This window comes from Elephas maximus, chromosome 18, assembly GCF_024166365.1.
Source record: "Elephas maximus indicus isolate mEleMax1 chromosome 18, mEleMax1 primary haplotype, whole genome shotgun sequence".
Lineage (NCBI taxonomy): Eukaryota > Metazoa > Chordata > Mammalia > Proboscidea > Elephantidae > Elephas > Elephas maximus.
Window position 1 is genome coordinate 72493011 of NC_064836.1, and position 19023 is coordinate 72512033.

Below are 19023 nucleotides of genomic sequence, written 5' to 3' on the forward strand. Positions count from 1 at the left end.
CACAACCACTTCCGTTTCCGAAAGGACCTCTTTTCACGCTCCATGGCCGCTCTAGGCTGCCGCCTCGCGGCGTGGCTGCGAAGCTCTATGGTTGCTAGGCGGGGCCGTGACGTCCTTGGCGCGGCTGCAGGAGAGACCGCGGCGGGGAAAATGGCGGACGGGAAGGCGGGAGAGGAGAAGCCGGAGAATCCGCAACGAGCTGGAGCCGCTGGAGGTGAACACAACCCCAGCGTCGCGGGCTGTGGGGAACGCTGTGGTCCATTTTTTTACCTCCCCGGGGTGGCGGGAGTGCAGTGGGCGAGAATGGGCGGGTCTGGCTGGCGCTCACCCGGCCAGGTGCTGGGCCCTGACGAGCCCCGGGCAGGCCCGGTGCGGCCGCTGGGAAGCAGGCCCACGTCGCCTCCTACTAGGGGAGAGACGGCCAGTGTGCGTCACCTCCTGGTCCCTGCGGACGTCCCGCTCTGAGGGAAGGGGAGGTAGGGCCTAGAAAGGAAGCCCGAACTCGGGTGGGACTCGGAGCGGCGGTGCAGGAGCCGCTACGGCCACATCCGAGAGGCACGTCCCACAAAACGCACGGCCTGCACGAGCCACCGAGCGGCGGCCTCGGGAACTGGCCGCAGGCCGAGTTTCCGACGGTGTTGGCCTCTCAGTGCCACCTAGGACTTAGTTAACGCTTGTTGCTCCCTGTTCGCTGAGGAGGCGGTCGACCCTAGGCTGTTCTCTCTCCAAGGAGAGAAGCAGCTCAATGCTGGCTCTTAATGGGATGGGCCCGAGCGATGTAGGGAAAGGGGAAACCCTCTGCCCGCCCGCTGGTTTAAGCTGCGGGGTCTGGGATTTGTTGTCTTTATTTGCCTTTTTTTAGGCTGTTGCCAGCTGAGCGCATGCCAGATACCTAGACTAGTGTGACTCTTTCTGTGTTTTGTTACCATGTGGAGTAAACTCAGATTGAAACTATCTTTATTCTATTTAATCCCCCCCCCGCCCCGGAAATTTTGGTCTTGTGCTTTAAAAAAAAAAGCTTTAAGGAAAAGAAAAATGTTCTCTTTCCAGCCCGGCATTGTCTTAACACGTGCGAGCTTATCCTAAGGAACGCTTGAAGTGTTGTTCGCATCCTGAGTCCCCCAAGTGTTGTTCCTGAAAGCATTTAATTAGAGAAAGTACAGAAGAGTAATAAATAGCACGTGGAGGCAACTTCAGACCTACTAACATGATGTTTAATGTGAATTACCTTGGGAACAAAAGCATTAAAAGATTACTTTGGACCCAAAAATTCCTTTTTAAAAAGCATGAACAGTGCTATTGAGCTTTTTCCCCCCCCCGGTAAAATAGCTTATGAAACAATAGTTTAAACCCTCTTTTGTTGCCTCATTAGAGCCCCCCCAAAAAATATTGTCTTGAAAATTGTTGAGTACAATTACATTAAAAATTAGAAGTAGTTTGAGAAAAAAACAGACCTGCAGCCTAAATAATCTTATGTGACTTTTAGTTTTAGGGTGTCTTTGTAACTGTCTCGGCTGTAGAGAGATGTTTAATGTGCGTCAGCATAATTACACCGTATAATTTATCCACCACTGTCAGTTGAGAGAGATTAGCTCTGTAGTATGAATCCTTAATTTGTCTCTTGATGTTTTCATTTTAGCCTGTTTTTTTGGTTGGTGACTTGGAATAAGTAATACGCCTCAGCTGCTACATACTTTGTCTTGTGTGTGCTTTCCTTTGTAAGAAATTAGTGCTGTTGCATATAAACCGTTTTTGAACGTCAGATATTTTTAATGAAATTGTACAGAGAACTCAATAGTCAAAACATTCAATAACAACATGGGTATTGATAAATTGGTAGTTTTGGGGCAGATAGTCACTGTTTTGAAAACCCTACCAAGTTTGTCTTAAGGGCTTAGAAAGTATTCTGAATTTTAACTTCATTTGAACATTCCAGTGTATTGGCACCATAGGTATTTTATGAGTATATTATTTCCATGCTTATGTCAGTGAGAGAAGCTGTTTACTTGAACTACCTGCTTTCACCTTAGAGAGGAGGTGTGAGGCTTTGAGTAGGGTTCCCCCCGGCCCCTTCCTTTTAGATTTTTGTAGCTGCTTGAAATAAGTAGAAACTTTAGAGAAGAGCTACTCATATCATATGCATTGCCATCTCGGGCCTTTTTTTTTTTTTTTTAATGCTAAGAACTTCTTTAATGAAATTGACATTTATCGTGCCACACTAGTGGAGTCTTGAATATGTTCTCACTTAAGCCTCACACCAGTCCTATTGGAGAGGTGTCTGTGTGCCCTTTTTTTAGATGAGGCAGCAACCAGAATGCAAACTGGGTCATGAACGATATCCTTATGGACTTAAACTTTCTTAGTTAGGTAATTTTTTTTTTGAAGTAGGTACCTTTGTACTCTAAAGTCCATCCATCCTTCCGTAGCTATTCAGTGGTAAAGAACCAAAAGTGATAGTGCCGTGAGTAATTTGGTTTCACGTTAAACAACACATTTTGTGTACTCAGAATAAGTAGAAACTAGATGAAATCCCTTTTGTTAAAATATTCCTTTGTAAAGAATCTAGTAATTTTACATAACTATTCATGTTTTATGTTAAAAGTTGATTTGTAATTTAATTATTATTTTTTATTATGCTTTAAGTGAAAGTTTACAGCTTAAGTTAGTTTTTCATACAAAACTTTATACACACATTCTTACGTAACACTAGTTGCTCTCCCTGTAATGTGACAGCACACTCCTCCTTTGCACCCGGGATTTCCAGAGTCCATTCAACCAGCTCCTGTCCCTTTCTGCCTTCTCATCTTGCCTCCGGACAGGAGCTGCCCATTTAGTGTCATGTATCTACTTGAACTAAGAAGCACACTCTTCATGAGTGTCATTTTATGTCTTATAGTCCAGTCTAATCTTTGTCTGAAGAGTTGGCTTTGGGAATGGTTTTAGTTCTAGGTTAACAGAGAGTCTGGGGACCATGTCTTCTGGTGTTCCTCTAGTCTCAGACCATTAAGTCTGGTCTGTTCAGTAGAATTTGAGTTCTGTACCCCACTTTTCTTAGGGACTCCGTTGTGTTCCCTGTCAGGGTGGTCATTCTTGGTAGTCTGGCACTATTTAGTGTTTTTTTTGGTCTCAGGCTGATGGAGTCTCTGGTTTATGTGGCCCTTTCTGTGATTTAATTATTTTTAAATACTGAACATTTATTCTTTAAAATATAATTCATGTAACTAAAATTTTACAGTACTAATTTGTGGTCATCCAGAATTTTGTTTTCTACGGTCCTAAAATATAAAACATCTTATTAAATAGACTAAAAATAGCAGTCCCTGATTAAAAGCCCCAAACACAAAAATAGTACATGTGTTTAAAGGGAGAAACTTAATGTGCTTAGGAATTAATGTTGATATTAGTATATTTCAAAGCCTACATTGGGTTGAAGCAATTTTCTCTTCTGAGGAATTGTACGAGGAATTGTAGAAATTATATACCAGTGACATTAATAACATAAGTTTTGCTATCATATTTTCCCTTTAGTTCATTGCTTAATCTCTTTGCTTTGTTTCCTATTTTGTGTATTCTGCTACATAATTGTTATAGGATGGGTACTTACATAAAGAGAAAATGACAGCTCAATCCTGGTGACACACTGCCTTTCAAGGCTAAGTAATGTGCCTTCACCTCCCTTCACTCCCCTCCTCACTCAGGGGGAAATCTTATCTAAAGATACTGATAGAGTTTTTACAATTGCCTTTAAAAAGCAAAAACAAACACTTCCTGAGTGTGGGCAAGGCCAAACAGTGATTTGCTGTGTCCAGAAATAAAGTGCTGGATCTGGAATCAGTCATATGGAGAAATTACTTAATAGACGTAGTTTGTTTAACCTTAAGTGTGGCCCTGTGAAGTGGGTAGTCTCCCTGGTTTGCCCCTTCAGGTGTCAGAACTCAGAGGTGAATAAAATAGAGCTGCTGCCAGTTGATTAAGTAATGAATAGTAGAGCAGTTGTCCCAGCTCCCCTTTTCATGCTTTTTCTGAGCGCTGTCTGTGGAAATCTTTCCTGTGGCGTAGTAGGATGGGCCACATAGCACTGATGTCATGTGTTAGCACATACTAGTTCAGCTGGTTATCACCTTTAATGTTAATATTATTACTTTAATTTTTTAGATTCTCTGTTCCAGAATTATTTTCTGGGTAAAGGGAGACCCAGAATCAGGAAAAGATAGGTTTAAAAAGGACTGGAAACTTTAACTAATTATAGCTCTTGGGTCACAGTTGAAAGATAAGAGTTTCCACTATAATGAATTCTGAAATTTTTTTATGCTATTTGTTTTGATGTTTTTCCACAGTTGTCTTTACACAAAACTTGTGGCTTTTGCATATATGTAAAGCCAGTTAGTTTTCTGTTTCTGTGTGTCTCCATACATAGAGCCAATGAGTTTGCAATTTCAGCTGTGTCAGGTACAGAAAAGTAATTGTTTTGAGTTTTACTATAAAATATGATAGTTTACTAAAACTATAAATAGAATGCAGAGTAAAATTGAACATAAATGCTTTTAGTTATAAACTTAGACTTTGAAAACGCTGATGTTTGCACAGTACTCTGGTTTTTGTTGTTTTAAGAAATTGACTTCTGTTATTTCAGCTATTGCATAGCAGGCCAGTCTTTCGTTGTTCAGGTGCTTTTGTAATTTTATATCTAAATATGTGAATGTCAAGCAGTCCTACCAGTGCTCTCTCTGCCTCCTGGGGAAATCCCCAAACCTAATCCTGCTTAATTCCTCCTCTGCATTATCCTTACAACTCTCAAACCTCTTGTCCAAAAGGAATAAATTATTGCTTTCATTTTTTCTCTAAACAAAATGGAATGTTCTGTTCGAAGTGCTTATTAATCCAGAGACTCCATCATTCCAAAATTATGTAGATCTAAATTACAGCCGTTTAATCCTTTCCTTGACAGTCTGTTTGGGTTTGGTTCTCCCCCATGCCCCCATGCATTCTGACTTTTTGTCCTGTTTTCTCGACTGTTGTTAGAACTGTCCCTCAGAGCATCATCTCTTTCTCCATAAATAAACTACTCATTTCAGGTAGCAGAATACATTCTGTAGGTTATAACTGGGAAAAGAAAAAAATTTTAGTGATCAGGCACCTTTCTCCCGTCATATCCTTTAATATGTTCTTAAATAGCCTTCTTGTATAAGAGAACTAAGAGACTCAGGATGCAAACTAATCATTGACCTAACACAAAAACAAGGAAAATTACCTAAAGACATCTTGCATTTCAAACCTACATATGTATGCCTTCTGTTTGAAATTATAATTGGACCTTTCTTTCATGAGAAAAAATAATGTATAAACCGAAACATGATTGTTAATTGTTTTTAAATGTAAAATAGGTGATAGCCAAACTTTCAGAGTAAATTACTCAGGAAATACCTTGAAGCCCTCTTAAATTCTTTTTCAACTCTTAAGATTTTGTAAGCTGTATGTGAGGAACACATCACTTAAGTACTCTAGACTGTGTTAACACCGTAGTACGGGTAGTAATCGACGTGTTTCTAACTAGGTACTTTGTGTAATTAGTGGTACATCGTTGAAGGATATTAGAATTTATTGCCCAAATATATTTTCTTAGGATGTGACTCATTGCCCATAAGCTAGTTTGTGTAGAAGAATTTATAGATCTTAACTTCTACAAAGCAAAGTTCCACAAATAACCAGTCTATTGTGTAACTTATATGGTAGTGTTTAGTTGAAGGGTCTTTACTTTTTGTGACTCCATGTTTATAATTTTAAATTGCTCTGTATTTTATGCTAGTTAATTCATGGGAGCCTCTTCTACTGCCACACAATCTCAGTTCCTGCTGTATACTCTAACAAACAGTGGAAGAGACTGTTGGGTCAGTAGGTGACAACTGCAGAGGTGTCTTCCTTATAACGATGCTTTTTGAGGTTGCTGCTCCCATCAATCTGCTCAGTAAAAATAGCTCATCTTGGTAAGTTGTTTCGACTTCACCAGGACCTGAAGAAGAAGCAGAAAAACCTGTGAAAACTAAGACTGTTTCTTCCAGTAATGGAGGGGAAAGTTCCAGTCGCAGCGCTGAGAAACGATCAGCTGAAGAAGAAGCTGGAGACTTCCCAACAAAGCCTACAAAGATCTCCAAGTTTGGATTTGCCATAGGTAGTCAGACGACAAAGAAAGCATCAGCCATATCCATCAAACTCGGGTCAAGTGTGAGTTGTTATTTTAAATATGATGTTTGTAATGTGTCTTAAGGATTTGTCTTGGAAACCTGTTTAATAGGTTATGGTGAATTAAGCATCAAAGATAAATTGCTGTAGAAGTCACCTTTGACGGATGAATTCTGTGTAAGTATGTAAAAGTGATTAGCACTGTGATCAAGAAGGACCTGGAATATTAGAAGGAACAGCTGCAATAGGGAATATAAAGTGATAGCTAACTTAGAATTTTTCCAAATTGAGTCAAAACCTCTGAAAAATATTTTCGGAGAGAATTTTGGGTTTTTTTTTTTTTCAATGTCAGCATTATTAAAAATGAGTTATTTTTATCTAAGAAAAACCATTAGTAAGGTATTGCTTGATAATAAGAGCTTTCTGCTTACCTCACTTTAGAGGTACAAATGGACACTGAGTACTAATATTCTATGACAGGAATCTGTTACACGTACACTTTTGGTTCCTTTTCTGAAGATATAAACCTTGAGTTAATACTTGTTATTAACTGTGGAACCTCTAGAACTATTTGAAATATTAGGTTGAACTATATGAAATTGTAGATGCTCAACTGCTTCTGAGCTACAAAAAATGACAGTTTCATTTGATTCAACCAAACAGATCTCTTCTTTAAGTTATTTAAATAATACATTGCTAGTGGCTTTAGGGGAAACCTTAGCGGCATAAGTGGTTAAAAGCTACAGCTGCTAAACAAAGGGTCAGCAGTTCGAATCCTCCAGGTGCTCCTTGGAAACTCCATGGGGCAGTTCTGCTCTGTACTGTAGAGCCGCTGTGAGTCGGAATCGACTCGATGGGAAGGGGTTTGGTTTTTTTTTTTTTTTTTTTGGTATTGGTTTTAGAAAATGGTTGCATTCATGCTTTTGAGTTGTTTAACTCATGCCTGTTTTATGAAAGTTAATACCCAGTTACCATACAGCTTTATTTCTGTATTAGATAATTTGTTCAGAGATCCTTAAAAAATTGTTCTGGATCACTTCCCACTTAGATTCGATGTGTTTGAGCTGTGTTTCTAGGTTATTGGTTTTGATTTGTTTTTTAATTGTAAAAAAATGTATAACAAGTGCCGTTTTAACACCTTTTTACATGTCCAGTTCAATGGCACTAAATGTATTCATCATGTTGTCCAGCTGTCATCATTATCTGTTTCCATATGCTTCTAATTTTTAAAGAGCTACCATTCCTCAAAGCCCCATGCCCGTGTTGTGTTTTTTCTTTTGCTTTTTTCCTAAATTTTAATCTGAACAAAAGACATTAAGCTTATAATCTCGTTTTAAGGTTATAATCAGCTCATTTTAAATCAGTTCCTATTTGTTTAACCTTTTTTTTAAGTTGCATACACCTGACTGCATACATACTTAAACTTTTTGATAGTATATTAAACGTGTATTCTTATGTTCACTTCTAAAACAGATGGTCCCCTTGATAATAGATTTTACTGGGCTTACTAAATCAGGTATCCAAATCCCTGCTTGTTCTAAATCGCTGATGTGATTCAGTAATTGCTGATGATTTTAGGAGGGAGGGTTATATTTGAAAAAACAAACATAGTAAAACTTTTTAGTCTTTGGAAAACAAAACCCTGTTTTCATAAAGTAAATTACAGTGTAAATGCAGTCTTGGGGGAAGTGAGGCGTAGGATATAAAAAATAGTAGAAAATGCTAATTTGGATTATATCATATGAAAATATCGTTGATCAACCAACAAATACTTGCGTCTTATGTCTATAACATCAAATACATAACACCCTTAAAAGAGTAAAGGGTGCTTCTAGAGTCACTGTGTGATCTCCAAAGTAAAATTTTTTATTCCTTCAAAAGCAAACGTTTGTGATGTAGAAGAAGGGAGGATTACTTTCAGCAGATCAGAGATTTCACTCACCATGTAGAAAATCTTTTACAGGAGGGGAAGAAATGGGTGTATAATTAGTATATTAAGATGCGTGCACTGATAACGCACATTTTTCAAAAGAGAGAATGGGTTTGTCCAAAGTATGAGCTCTTCACTGTACAAGTTCTATGAAAAAATAAAATTGAATCTTTAAAGATCAGTTATTCATACCATGAAACAAACCTGTATAACTATTATTTATGTGATGTTTTTAAAATTATGTTTCTTCTTTAGAAGCCTAAAGAAACAGTTCCAACTCTTGCTCCAAAAACCCTTTCAGTAGCAGCAGCTTTTAATGAAGATGAAGATGTAAGTTGATACCTAGTTTTGTTTATTTTACTTTAACCAATTTTTGAAAGAAAGTGCTAGTGGCATATTGTAGGTTGCCTTAATGATACTAGTGAATTTTCTTTGCAACTATGAATAGTTTTTTGTAATGCCTACAAAAAGTGTATGCTTCTATTTTTGGTATTAATTTTCTTTGCTTGTAGGATTGTTTAAAAATATTGTTGACTTTTGGGTCAAGAAGCTTAAGAACCAAATCAGATGCTTATTATGATAGTAATATGCTATCCTAGGAGATACAGAGGATCCAAAAAAAGAAGAAATTAAAACTGCTGCCTTTAATAATTTTTACAGTTAGGGTTTCCGGTGACGATACATCATACATGCATTTACCTTGAGGAAGGCAGCTTGCTGCCTGCATTACCAGGAGGCTAACAGTTTAAATGGTACAGGTGTTGTTCAGTTCTCCATAAACGTGTTCAGGAGTGAGTGTGAAGTGCTTGCCTGCTGTTCTGTCTCCTCCCTCGTGCCACTCAGTATCCCTGTCTTACTGTGCTTATGAATCATTTATGGGATTTTCAAGGATAATTTTGACAAGTATTTTTATTTATACTCTTACTTTAGAACCTAACTCCCACTTACGATATGACCCTTATTGTATAACAGACATTGCAGGATACATGAGTAATTGTTCCCAAAAACAGTATGCATAAGAATTACATACACAGAGGAGCACAAACCTGTGGGCCTAAAGTGATTCGGGAAGAATATGTGAGAGGGTTGGGTACTAAAACATTAAGCAGAGTTTTAGTGAACCTAGGAATGCTTTTATAAGCTAAGACATCAGCTTTTGAGTCACAAGTGTTTGTCAGTTTGTCGTACTGTGGGGGCTTGTGTGTTGCTGTGATGCTGGAAGCTATGCCACTGGTCTTCAGATACCAGCAGGGTCACCTAAGGAGGACAGATTTCAGCAGAGCTTCCAGACTAAGACAGACTAGGAAGAAGGACCTGGCAGCCTACTTCTGAAATGCATTAGCCAGTGAAAATCTTATGAATAGCAGCAGAACATTGTCTGATATAGTGCTGGAAGCTGAGCCCCCCAGGTTGGAAGGCACTCAAAAGATGACTGGGGAAGAGCTGCCTCCTCAAAGTAGAGTCGACCTTAATGACGTGGATGGAGTAAAGCTTTTGGGACCTTCATTCGCTGATGTGGTACGACTCAAATTGAGAAGAAACAGCTGCAAACATCCATTAATAATCAGAACCTGGAATGTAGGAAGTATGAATCTAGGAAAATTGGAAATCGTCAAAAATGAAATGGAACGCATAAACATTGATATCCTAGGTATTAGCTGAAATGGACTGATATTGGCCATTTTGAATCGGACGATCGTATAGTCTACTATGCTGGGAATGACAACTCAAAGAGGAATGGTGTTGCATTCATTGTCAAAAAGAACGTTTCAAGATCTATCCTGAAGTACAGCACTGTCAGTGATAGGATAATATCCATACGCCTACAAGGAAGACCAGTTAATATGACTATTATTCAAATTTATGCACCAACCACTAGGGCCAAAAATGATAAAATAGAAGATTTTTATCAGCTGCTGCAGTCTGAAATTGATCGAGCAGGCAATCAAGATGCATTGATAATTACTGGTGATTGGAATGCTAAAATCGGAAGCAAAGAAGAAGCATCAGTAGTTGGAAAATATGGCCTTAGTAATAGAAACAATGCTGGAGATTAAATGACAGAATTTTGCGAGACGACTTCTTCGTTGCAAATACCTTCTTTCACCAACATAAATGGTGACTATATACATGGACCTTGCCAGATGGAACACACAGGAATCAAATTAACTACATCTGTGGAAAGACGATGGAAAAGCTCAATATCATCAGTCAGAACAAGGCCAGGGGCTGACTGTGGAACAGACCATCAACTGCGCATGTGCAAATTCAAGCTGAAACTGAAGAAAATCAGAGCAAGTCCACGAGAGCCAAAAGATGACCTTGAGTATATCCCACCTGAATTTAGAGACCATCTCAAGAATAGATTTGACGCACTGAACACTAGTGACCGCAGAACAGACGAGTTGTGGAACGACATCAAGGACATCATATATGAAGAAAGCAAGAGGTCACTGAAAAGACAGGAAAGAAAGAAAAGACCAAGATGGGTGTCAGAGGAGACTCTGAAACTTTCTCTTGAGCATCGAGCAGCTAAAGCAAAAGGAGGAATTGATGAAGTAAAAGAACTGAACAGAAGATTTCAGAGGGCTTTTCGAGAAGACAAAGTAAAGTATTATAATGACATGTGCAAAGAGCTGGAGATGGAAAACCAAAAGGGAAGAACACGCTTGGCGTTTCTCAAGCTGAAGGAACTGAAGAAAAAATTCAAGCGTCGAGTTGCAATAGTGAAGGATTTCGTGGGGAAAATACTAAATGATGCAGGAAGCATCAAAAGAAGATGGAAGGAATACACAGAGTCATTATACCAAAAACAATTAGTCGATGATCAACCATTTCAAGATGTGGCATATGTTCAGGAACCAATGGTACTGAAGGAAGAAGTCCAAGCTGCTCTGAAGGCACTGGCAAAAAACAAGGCTCCAGGAATTGATGGAATATCAATTTAGATGTTTCGACAAACTGATGCAGCATTGGAAGCATTCACTTGTCTATGCCAAGAAATATGGAAGTCAGCTTCCTGGCCAACTGACTGGAAGAGATCCATATTAATGCTTATTCCCAAGAAAGATGATCCAACTGAATGTGGAAATTATAGAACAATATCGTTAATATCACACGCAAGCAAAATTTTGCTGAAGATCATTCAAAAACAGCTGCAGCAGTATATCGACAGGGAACTGCCAGAAATTCAGGCTGGTTTTAGAAGAGGACGTGGAACCAGGAATATCATTGCTGATGTCAGATGGATCCTGGCTGAAAGCAGAGAATACCAACCAGGAGGATGTTTACCTGTGTTTTATTGACTATGCAAAGGCATTTGACTGTGTGGATCATCATAAACTATGGATGGCACTGTGAAGAATGGGAATTCCAGAACACTTAATTGTGCTCATGAGGAACCTTTACATAGATCAAGAGGCTGTTGTTCAGACAGAACAAGAGGATGCTGATTGGTTTAAAGTCAGGAAAGGTATGTGTCAGGGTTGTATTCTTTTACCATACTTATTTAATCTGTATGCTGAACAAATAATCCAAGAAGCTGGACTATGTGAAGAAGAACGGGGCATCAGGATTAGAGGAAGACTCATTAACAATCTTCGTTATGCAGGTGACACAACCTTGCTTGCTGAAAGTGAAGAGGACTTTTGAAGCACTTACTAATGAAGATCAAAGACCACAACCTTCAGTATGGATTACACCAGAATGTAAAGAAAACAAAAAGCCTTACAACTGGATCAATGAGCAACATCATGATAAATGGAGAAAAGATGGAAGTTGTCAAGGATTTCATTTTACTTGGATCCGCAATCAACAGCCATGGAAGCAGCAGTCAAGAAATCAAAAGACACATTGCATTGGACAAATCTGCTGCAAAGGACCTCTTCAAAGTGTTGAAGAGCAAAGATGTCACCCTGAAGACTAAGGTACGCCTGACCCAAGCCGTGGTATTTTCAATCGCATTATATGCATATGAAAGCTGGACAGTGAATAAAGAAGACTGAAGAAGAGTTGATGCCTTTGAATTGTGTGCTGGCAAAGAATATTGAATATATCATGGACTGCCAAAAGGACGAACAAATCTGTCTTGGAAGAAGTGTGGCCAGAATGTTCCTTAGAGGCAAGAATGGCGAGACTGTGTCTTACATACTTTGGACATGTTGTCAGGAGGGATCAGTCCCTGGAGAAGGACATCATGCTTGGCAGAGTACAGGGTTAGCGGAAAAGAGGAAAATCCTCAACGAGAAGCAGTGTGGAAATCCCGAGAAAGAAGAGAGAGGCCAGGTCACTAGATGTAGCAGCATGGGAAAACCACTAGACTGGGAATTGGAAGACTGGATTCTTGTCCAGGTGCTTCCTTGCCAGTTCCTAACCAGCAGAAAGCCTTTGAGTGCATTACTTTACCTTTTTGGAGCCTTGGTTTCACAACTGTAAATTGAAGGCTCAGTTTAGATCATAGATTTTAAAACTGTTTCTCAAAGTTCTGGGGTTCTATGGAAGTGTCTCAGGAGCTACTGTGATGTGAAAGGGTGGTGCCTAACAAGCAGGGCTCTGGATTCCTCCCATTTTAAAGTTACCTGGCATCTCTGGCATTCTTAAGAGATTAGGTAGCATGTGGATATTGTACATTGTATGAGAGAAGGACAGTGTAGGAAGAAGGGAGCCCAAGTGCAGAGGCTGGAAATTTTAAGCACCTGCATAATGTTAAGAGCTTTGAATGCTGAACAGTTTGTATATATCTGTTCACACAACTGTTTTATTCTCAGTATAACCCTGTGAATTGTGATGCACTTATTTTTATTTTGCAAATGGAGAAAATAAAAAGTGAAGTAAAACGTACTTGAGTGTGTGCTGATAGATATTAATGCTGAATTAGAATTTAGGTCTTCTGGTTTCTTATCCTATCTTTTTTGCATGATAGCTTATTCTCTGCCCTGTTTTTTAAAAGAAGCTTTAGACAGGTTCAGACAGCATTCTTCCTGCTGTAATATGTTAATGAGACTAAAGGATAAACTGGAACAGTTTGCCTCCTGCTCTGGAGTTGGCTCTGACTCGGGGTGGGCCCGTGGGCCAGAGTAGAACTACATTCCACAAGGTTCTCAATGGCTGGTTTTTCGGAAGTGGATCCCCAGGCCTTTCTTTTGAGGCGCTTCTGGGTGGACTCAAAGCTTCAACCTTTCTGTTAGCAGCGAGCACGTTAACCGCTTGCGCCACCCAGGACTCCAGACCGTCTCATAAGTAGAAGAGTGCACACATCTGAAATCCTCATCAGCTTTTCATTGTTCTACAGAACATAGTTAAGTACTTTTGGACATACTCTGAGCCTGAAATATTTTGGACAAACAGGGCACCCAAGTAATTAATTACTTTAAAAATATTTAATAGTTTTTCAGTTGTTGTGTCTCTGTAGTCTTCTCTGATCTGGAACAATTCCTGAGTTGTCCTGTTACTTCATGTCATTAACATTTCTGAAGAATACAGGCCACTTATTTTGTAGCATGTCCCTCAGTTTGGGCTGGTCTGTGTTTCTTTATCCTTGGAGTCACATTGCTGACTTGCGGCCCGGAATACCCCAGTAGTGAGGCCACATTCTCCGTGCATCGCGTCAGGGAGCACGTGCTGTCCTCTTGTCCCATTACTGGCAAGGTTAGCTTTGACCATTTGGTTAAGGTGGTGTCTGCCAGGTTTCTCCACTCCCTGCCCTTTGAAATTAAAATGTGTTTTATGGGGATATACTTTGAGAATATGTGGATGTCCCATTATTCCTTGTTTACTCACTAGTGTTAGCGTCCATTGATGTCTAGTCTGAATCAGTCATGGTGTTTGTCAAGTAGTGATTTTCTAATTCCATCATCCCTTCTAAGTTAATTAATTGGCTTTACTGCAAGGAAGAGTTTTCCCTTAGCTCTTTTAAAATTTATATCAGTTTAGACTCATGGATTCTTTATTCAGTATGTTATAATCCTCTACCTATTACCTATAATGCTAAAATTGTCCTGAATTTGACCAGAAGTAGTCCCCTTTAAGTTGAATCTTACGGACACACTTTAATATATAATGTATGTAGAGTTCCTGGTGGCACAGTGGTTAAGAGCTACAGCAGTTAGAATCTGCCAGCTGTTCCTTGGAAACCCTATGGGGCAGCTCTGCTCTGTTCTGTAGGTTCAGTATGAGTTGGAATTGATTCAAGGGCAATGGGTGTATATATATATATATATATGTGTGTGTGTGTATAAACTCAGCAGCATTTGTACATAAAAATATCTGTCTGAAAGGAAATTAATTTGTTAAATATATCTTTAACAATTATAAGTATGGAGAAGTAATACGGAACGAGCTGTTTTTATAGTAGATATTTTTTAGAGTGAGCAATACAGTGAAGTGGTAAAGAGCCTCTGCATAGACGTCTGACTGTTTTGCCGTTCGTTGGCTTTATTCATTAGCTTTATGACCTTGGCCACGTTAACTTTGTTGCCTCATTTGCAAAACAGGAGTGATGATGATTATAACCCACTCCATAGGATTACTGTTAGGGTTTTAAACAGTAGTGCTTATTAAAGCGTTTCAGCACATTTTCCTCTACGAATTCAGCCTAGTAAACAATAAATGGCTTTAGTTCAAGAATATCAGGGTTTCTTACCATATTTTTTTACTTTATGCAAAATCCGTATACTGGAAGCTAAGTGTTCCTTTTTTAAATGTGGCTAAGATAAATCACTTATTTTTTCCTTTTACTGAAATTTACAATATTGAAAATCCTAGAAGACTTAGATATAAAATTGAGCATTGTCAGTGACCAGGTAAATGTAATAAACCTGTATGCTGTTACTTTGGTTGAATTCTTTCTTCTTTCTCCAGAGTGAGCCAGAGGAAATGCCTCCAGAAGCAAAGATGAGGATGAAGAATATTGGAAGGTATTATAATTTTTCATTACTTTAGTATTACAGAAAACAATAGGGTGGATTAAGGGCAAGAATAAATTGCACATAATCTTTTAGTGCTTAGCATTTTCTCAGGTGTTCTGGCAAAACCGTTTTCAGTACTTTCTGTATACTAGATGGTTAAGGTTGCAGAGGCCATAAGATGTGGACTAATCCTCATGGAAAAGAACAATAGCGCAGTAATAGTGTGATGTCTTGTGAGCTGTGTGTAGTAGTGATCTTATTTTTCTCACCCGGTAGGAACAGAATAACTTAAGGCTATTTATTTTCAGATACACGTAACCTGTATTTTTCAAATAAGAAATAGTTATTAGAAACGTTCTTGATTTACATGTTTTCCTCCATTATCAGACTAGTTATATGGGAAGGGAACGCTGGTGGCGTAGTGGTTAAGCATTCGGCTGCTAACCAAAAGATTGGCAGTTCAAATCCATCACCCACTCTTTGGAAACCCTATGGGGGCAATTCTCCTCTGTCCTGTAGGGTCACAGGGGGTTTGAGTCAACTTGATGGCAGTGGTTATTGTAGGGAAGTACTGATCAGAAGTCGTGAACTGAAAGCCCATGACCATATCTAGCTCAGATATGTGTTTTTAAAAAATGTTTTTCATTTAAAATTAATATTTAAATTTTTTTCTGGTATAAAAGAGAAATGAATTTTCAGTCTCTTCACTTAATCCGGAAACCCTGGTGGCGTAGTGGTTAAGTGCTATGGCTGCTAACCAAAGGGTCGGCAGTTCAAATCCACCAGGCGCTCCTTGGAAACTCTCTGGGGCAGTTCTACTCTGTCCTATACGGTCGCTATGAGTCAGAATTGACTCGACGGCACCGGATTTGGTGTTTGTGTAATCCTATGTGTTTTTTCCTTGGTAATTTAGATTCTAAATACTAAAATAAGGCAAATAAAAGTATTTTAATTTCCATTTTCCTCCATTGTTCTTCTTGTTAGAGAAATAACATTAACCTCAAATTGACAGGATAATCCGCTTCCTCTCTTTGTATGCAGAAACAGATAACTTGGAGGCTAGCAAGAAAGTTCAACTTCAGATCAACACATGTTATGTACCCATTTCTACCAAATATCTGAACGTCCCCAAATAACTAATTACTAAATGCTTACACAAGCTTCAGTTTTTAAACTGTCAGTGTTATGATTTAGCTGGGAACATCCAGTGGGTGCCTGCCTTTCTTTTATACTGGGAACTAAAGTAAGAAATACACCTGACATTGTAACCTAATCTGAACACCCAGTGTTGTACATATATTTAAATAGATGAGATTGAAACAAAAGTTCATAAAACGATGTTGAACCTTACTGTATGTGGTACATCGTCTTTTTTTTTTTTTTTTTTTTTAATGTTGATGGCAAATCATCAATTTGATTTCATGACCCTGTTAATGGGCTACAACCCAGAGTTTAAAAAACTGTAGTGGCTCCCAGCCTTAGCTGTGCATCAGAATCCATTTTACATGTTTGTTAAAACTACAGATTACAGATTCCCGGGCCCCACACCATGGGTGTACTGAATCTGAAATCCTGGGGTTACATCTGTGGAAAGGTTATTTTTTAAAAAAACTGTAGGGGCCTCTGATGTTCAGCTTGTGTTACAATAGGATAATAACAAAAGGATATTGAATGGGGTCAAAACAGCCCAAAAGGCTTTATGAAGCATTTTTAAATAAACCTTTTTCTTTTAACACAGGGATACACCAACATCAGCAGGACCAAACTCCTTCAACAAAGGAAAGCATGGGTTTTCTGATAACCAGAAGCTATGGGAGCGAAATATAAAATCTCACCTTGGCAATGTCCATGACCAAGACAACTAAATGATGCGTTTTGCGACTGGGGCGTGGGCTGGGTGTAAAGTTAAAAGGAACAGTTTCCTTTTTTAAAGAATGGTATAAGACTATCTTTGGAGCCGCCTTTTTTTGTTGTTGTTTTTTTTTTTTTTTTGGTCTTTTTTTTTTTTTAAGTAAAGATCGAGTGGTATACTAATAAATGAGAGTTTGAAATTAGAGGTAATTTATGTTTTATATACAGATTTCAAGACATTTGCTAATTTTGTAGTTTCATGTGATTAGTTTCCAAAGGTTACAGGTAATAAAGAAATCAGAAGTGGTACCTTTTTAAGAATTGCATATTTTTTTAAACACAACTATTAGCACATTAAGAGGGAAGCAAAAAGTTGTTGTCTACTTAAACTGGTTCAAAATGCAAGCAATTGCTCTCTAACTTAACTCCCTTATCATGTAAACTGTCTGGCTCCCAGGAACAGCCTTATAGAAAGGGAGTATTGTATTGGGAGGCAAAATGTTACTGGACTATTGCCTGAAAGTCAATTTAGATAAAATTAAATACAGCTGTTTTTCTCATGGGCATTTGTTTTGTTTCAAGTCATAGAGTCGTTTTTGCATTGCTATCAGTAGATGCAGATGCTTAGCTCTTTAAAAGTAACCATTTTTTGAAATTTTATGTCAACTGTTGAATATTTGAAATAGCTCACTTCACCTTAATGGGTCTTGTCTACCTTCACTAGTCTTCGAAGAATGACCATTTGCTACCAAAGTAAATCAGTATTTTGAACGTGCTTCTCTTGGTTTTTTTTTTTTTGTTTGTTTAGCTAGTTCCTGAAATCATTTCCATGAGAACCTGAGGAAGCTGTTTCTTTTAAAATACAGACCACCACCACAATATTCAAATGTACATAATGCTTACGTATTTGGCTGTTTTTATTTTTTAAAAGGTATGAACATCTAAAAAAGAAAATACTATATGAAGATGAGAAGTGAGAAGATGCACTTTCTGTACTTTGTCAAAGCATTTAAGTTACTAATTTGTGAAATCCAATTTGAATTGACCTTACTACAGGAGTTCTTACTAATGGAATACTGTGGTTTATTTTAAGTGTGTATGCACTGACCACTGGGCTCTCAGGAGCACATTGTAAAAAAAAAAAATGCTGAAAATAGAAGGACGGAAAATGCATCTTCAGACAGTTTATGGAATGTCTGACCATACATTGTTCTGCGTGTTGGTGAGGTTTAGGGTGGTATTTTCTTCCTTTTTTTTTTTGTATTTTTTTATCGTCTATGAACTGTTTTTTTCTTAATGTGACAGTTAAACACATCTTTAAAAACATAGTCACAAACAAAAGGAACATACGATTTCCTTGAAAATTCCTACAGTGTTAAATTTGGAGGACATGTCACTATTTTATTGGTGGTAACTGCTAGCTGAGCTCTTTTAATAGGTAATAACTCCAGAGAAGCAGCCTGACTGTTGTATATTCCTAACACTTTTGTTCACTTGCATTTAAGTTTAGAATAAGTCCCAAGTAAAACAATGGAGAAATGTATATAGAGCTGTTAGTTCTTACTTACTTACATGATTTAATTATATCAAGATACATGAATTTAACTTTAACTTACTTTAATGTAGGCAAACTTTCCATTTTCATTCATTTTATTGTTTATGTTAAAATAATTATCCCTCTCCTACATATTCTTTTCTTGACCCAAAGGAAATATTTACCTGAGGTCAAGATGGGAGAGAGAAATGACTGAGATGAATGTCTTTACTAAAATACCAATAAATTGTCAAACTCAATAGTGTTCTTTCTATTCCACTTATTTGTTGCTTGTTTTTTGTTTGTTTTTACAAAAAGTTGAGACAAATGTTAAGATTGGTGATTTTTGCCTGTATTGTTGGCCAGAGTAACGGGTTTGAAAGGCTTAGTAAAAAGTCTAAGTTAGCAGCAGCTCTGTAGCATTAGTGTCCAGGCTGGAGAAGACTTGGAGTCAGACATCCAGATCCTCCTCCTCTGTTGCCACAGGGTCCTCTGGCCTATTGCTGGAGAAAATCCTGTAGAGGCATCTGCACCTTTGAAAATCCCCCATTACTAGTGTCTATCATCCATTAGCCATATATATAGATTTAAGAGCATAAAAAAGGAAATGAATTGAATCTCTC

General features: G+C 38.3%; 1 protein-coding gene across 2 annotated transcripts; it reads left to right on the top strand.

The window, feature by feature from the left end:
* Positions 1-108: 108 nt before the first annotated feature.
* Positions 109-18660, top strand: PCNP (PEST proteolytic signal containing nuclear protein). Of its 2 annotated transcripts, none has more exons than XM_049857773.1 (5): positions 109-214; positions 6008-6222; positions 8366-8440; positions 14969-15024; positions 16754-18660. In XM_049857773.1, the coding sequence occupies exons 1-5, from the start codon at positions 151-153 to the stop codon at positions 16878-16880; spliced, it is 537 nt and encodes a 178-aa protein (XP_049713730.1). In that variant the 5' UTR covers positions 109-150; the 3' UTR covers positions 16881-18660. The 2 variants fall into 2 exon arrangements, with proteins under 2 accessions (XP_049713730.1, XP_049713731.1); XM_049857774.1 differs by lacking the exon at positions 109-214 and adding an exon at positions 5859-5984 and having other exon boundaries at positions 6060-6222.
* Positions 18661-19023: the final 363 nt, after the last annotated feature.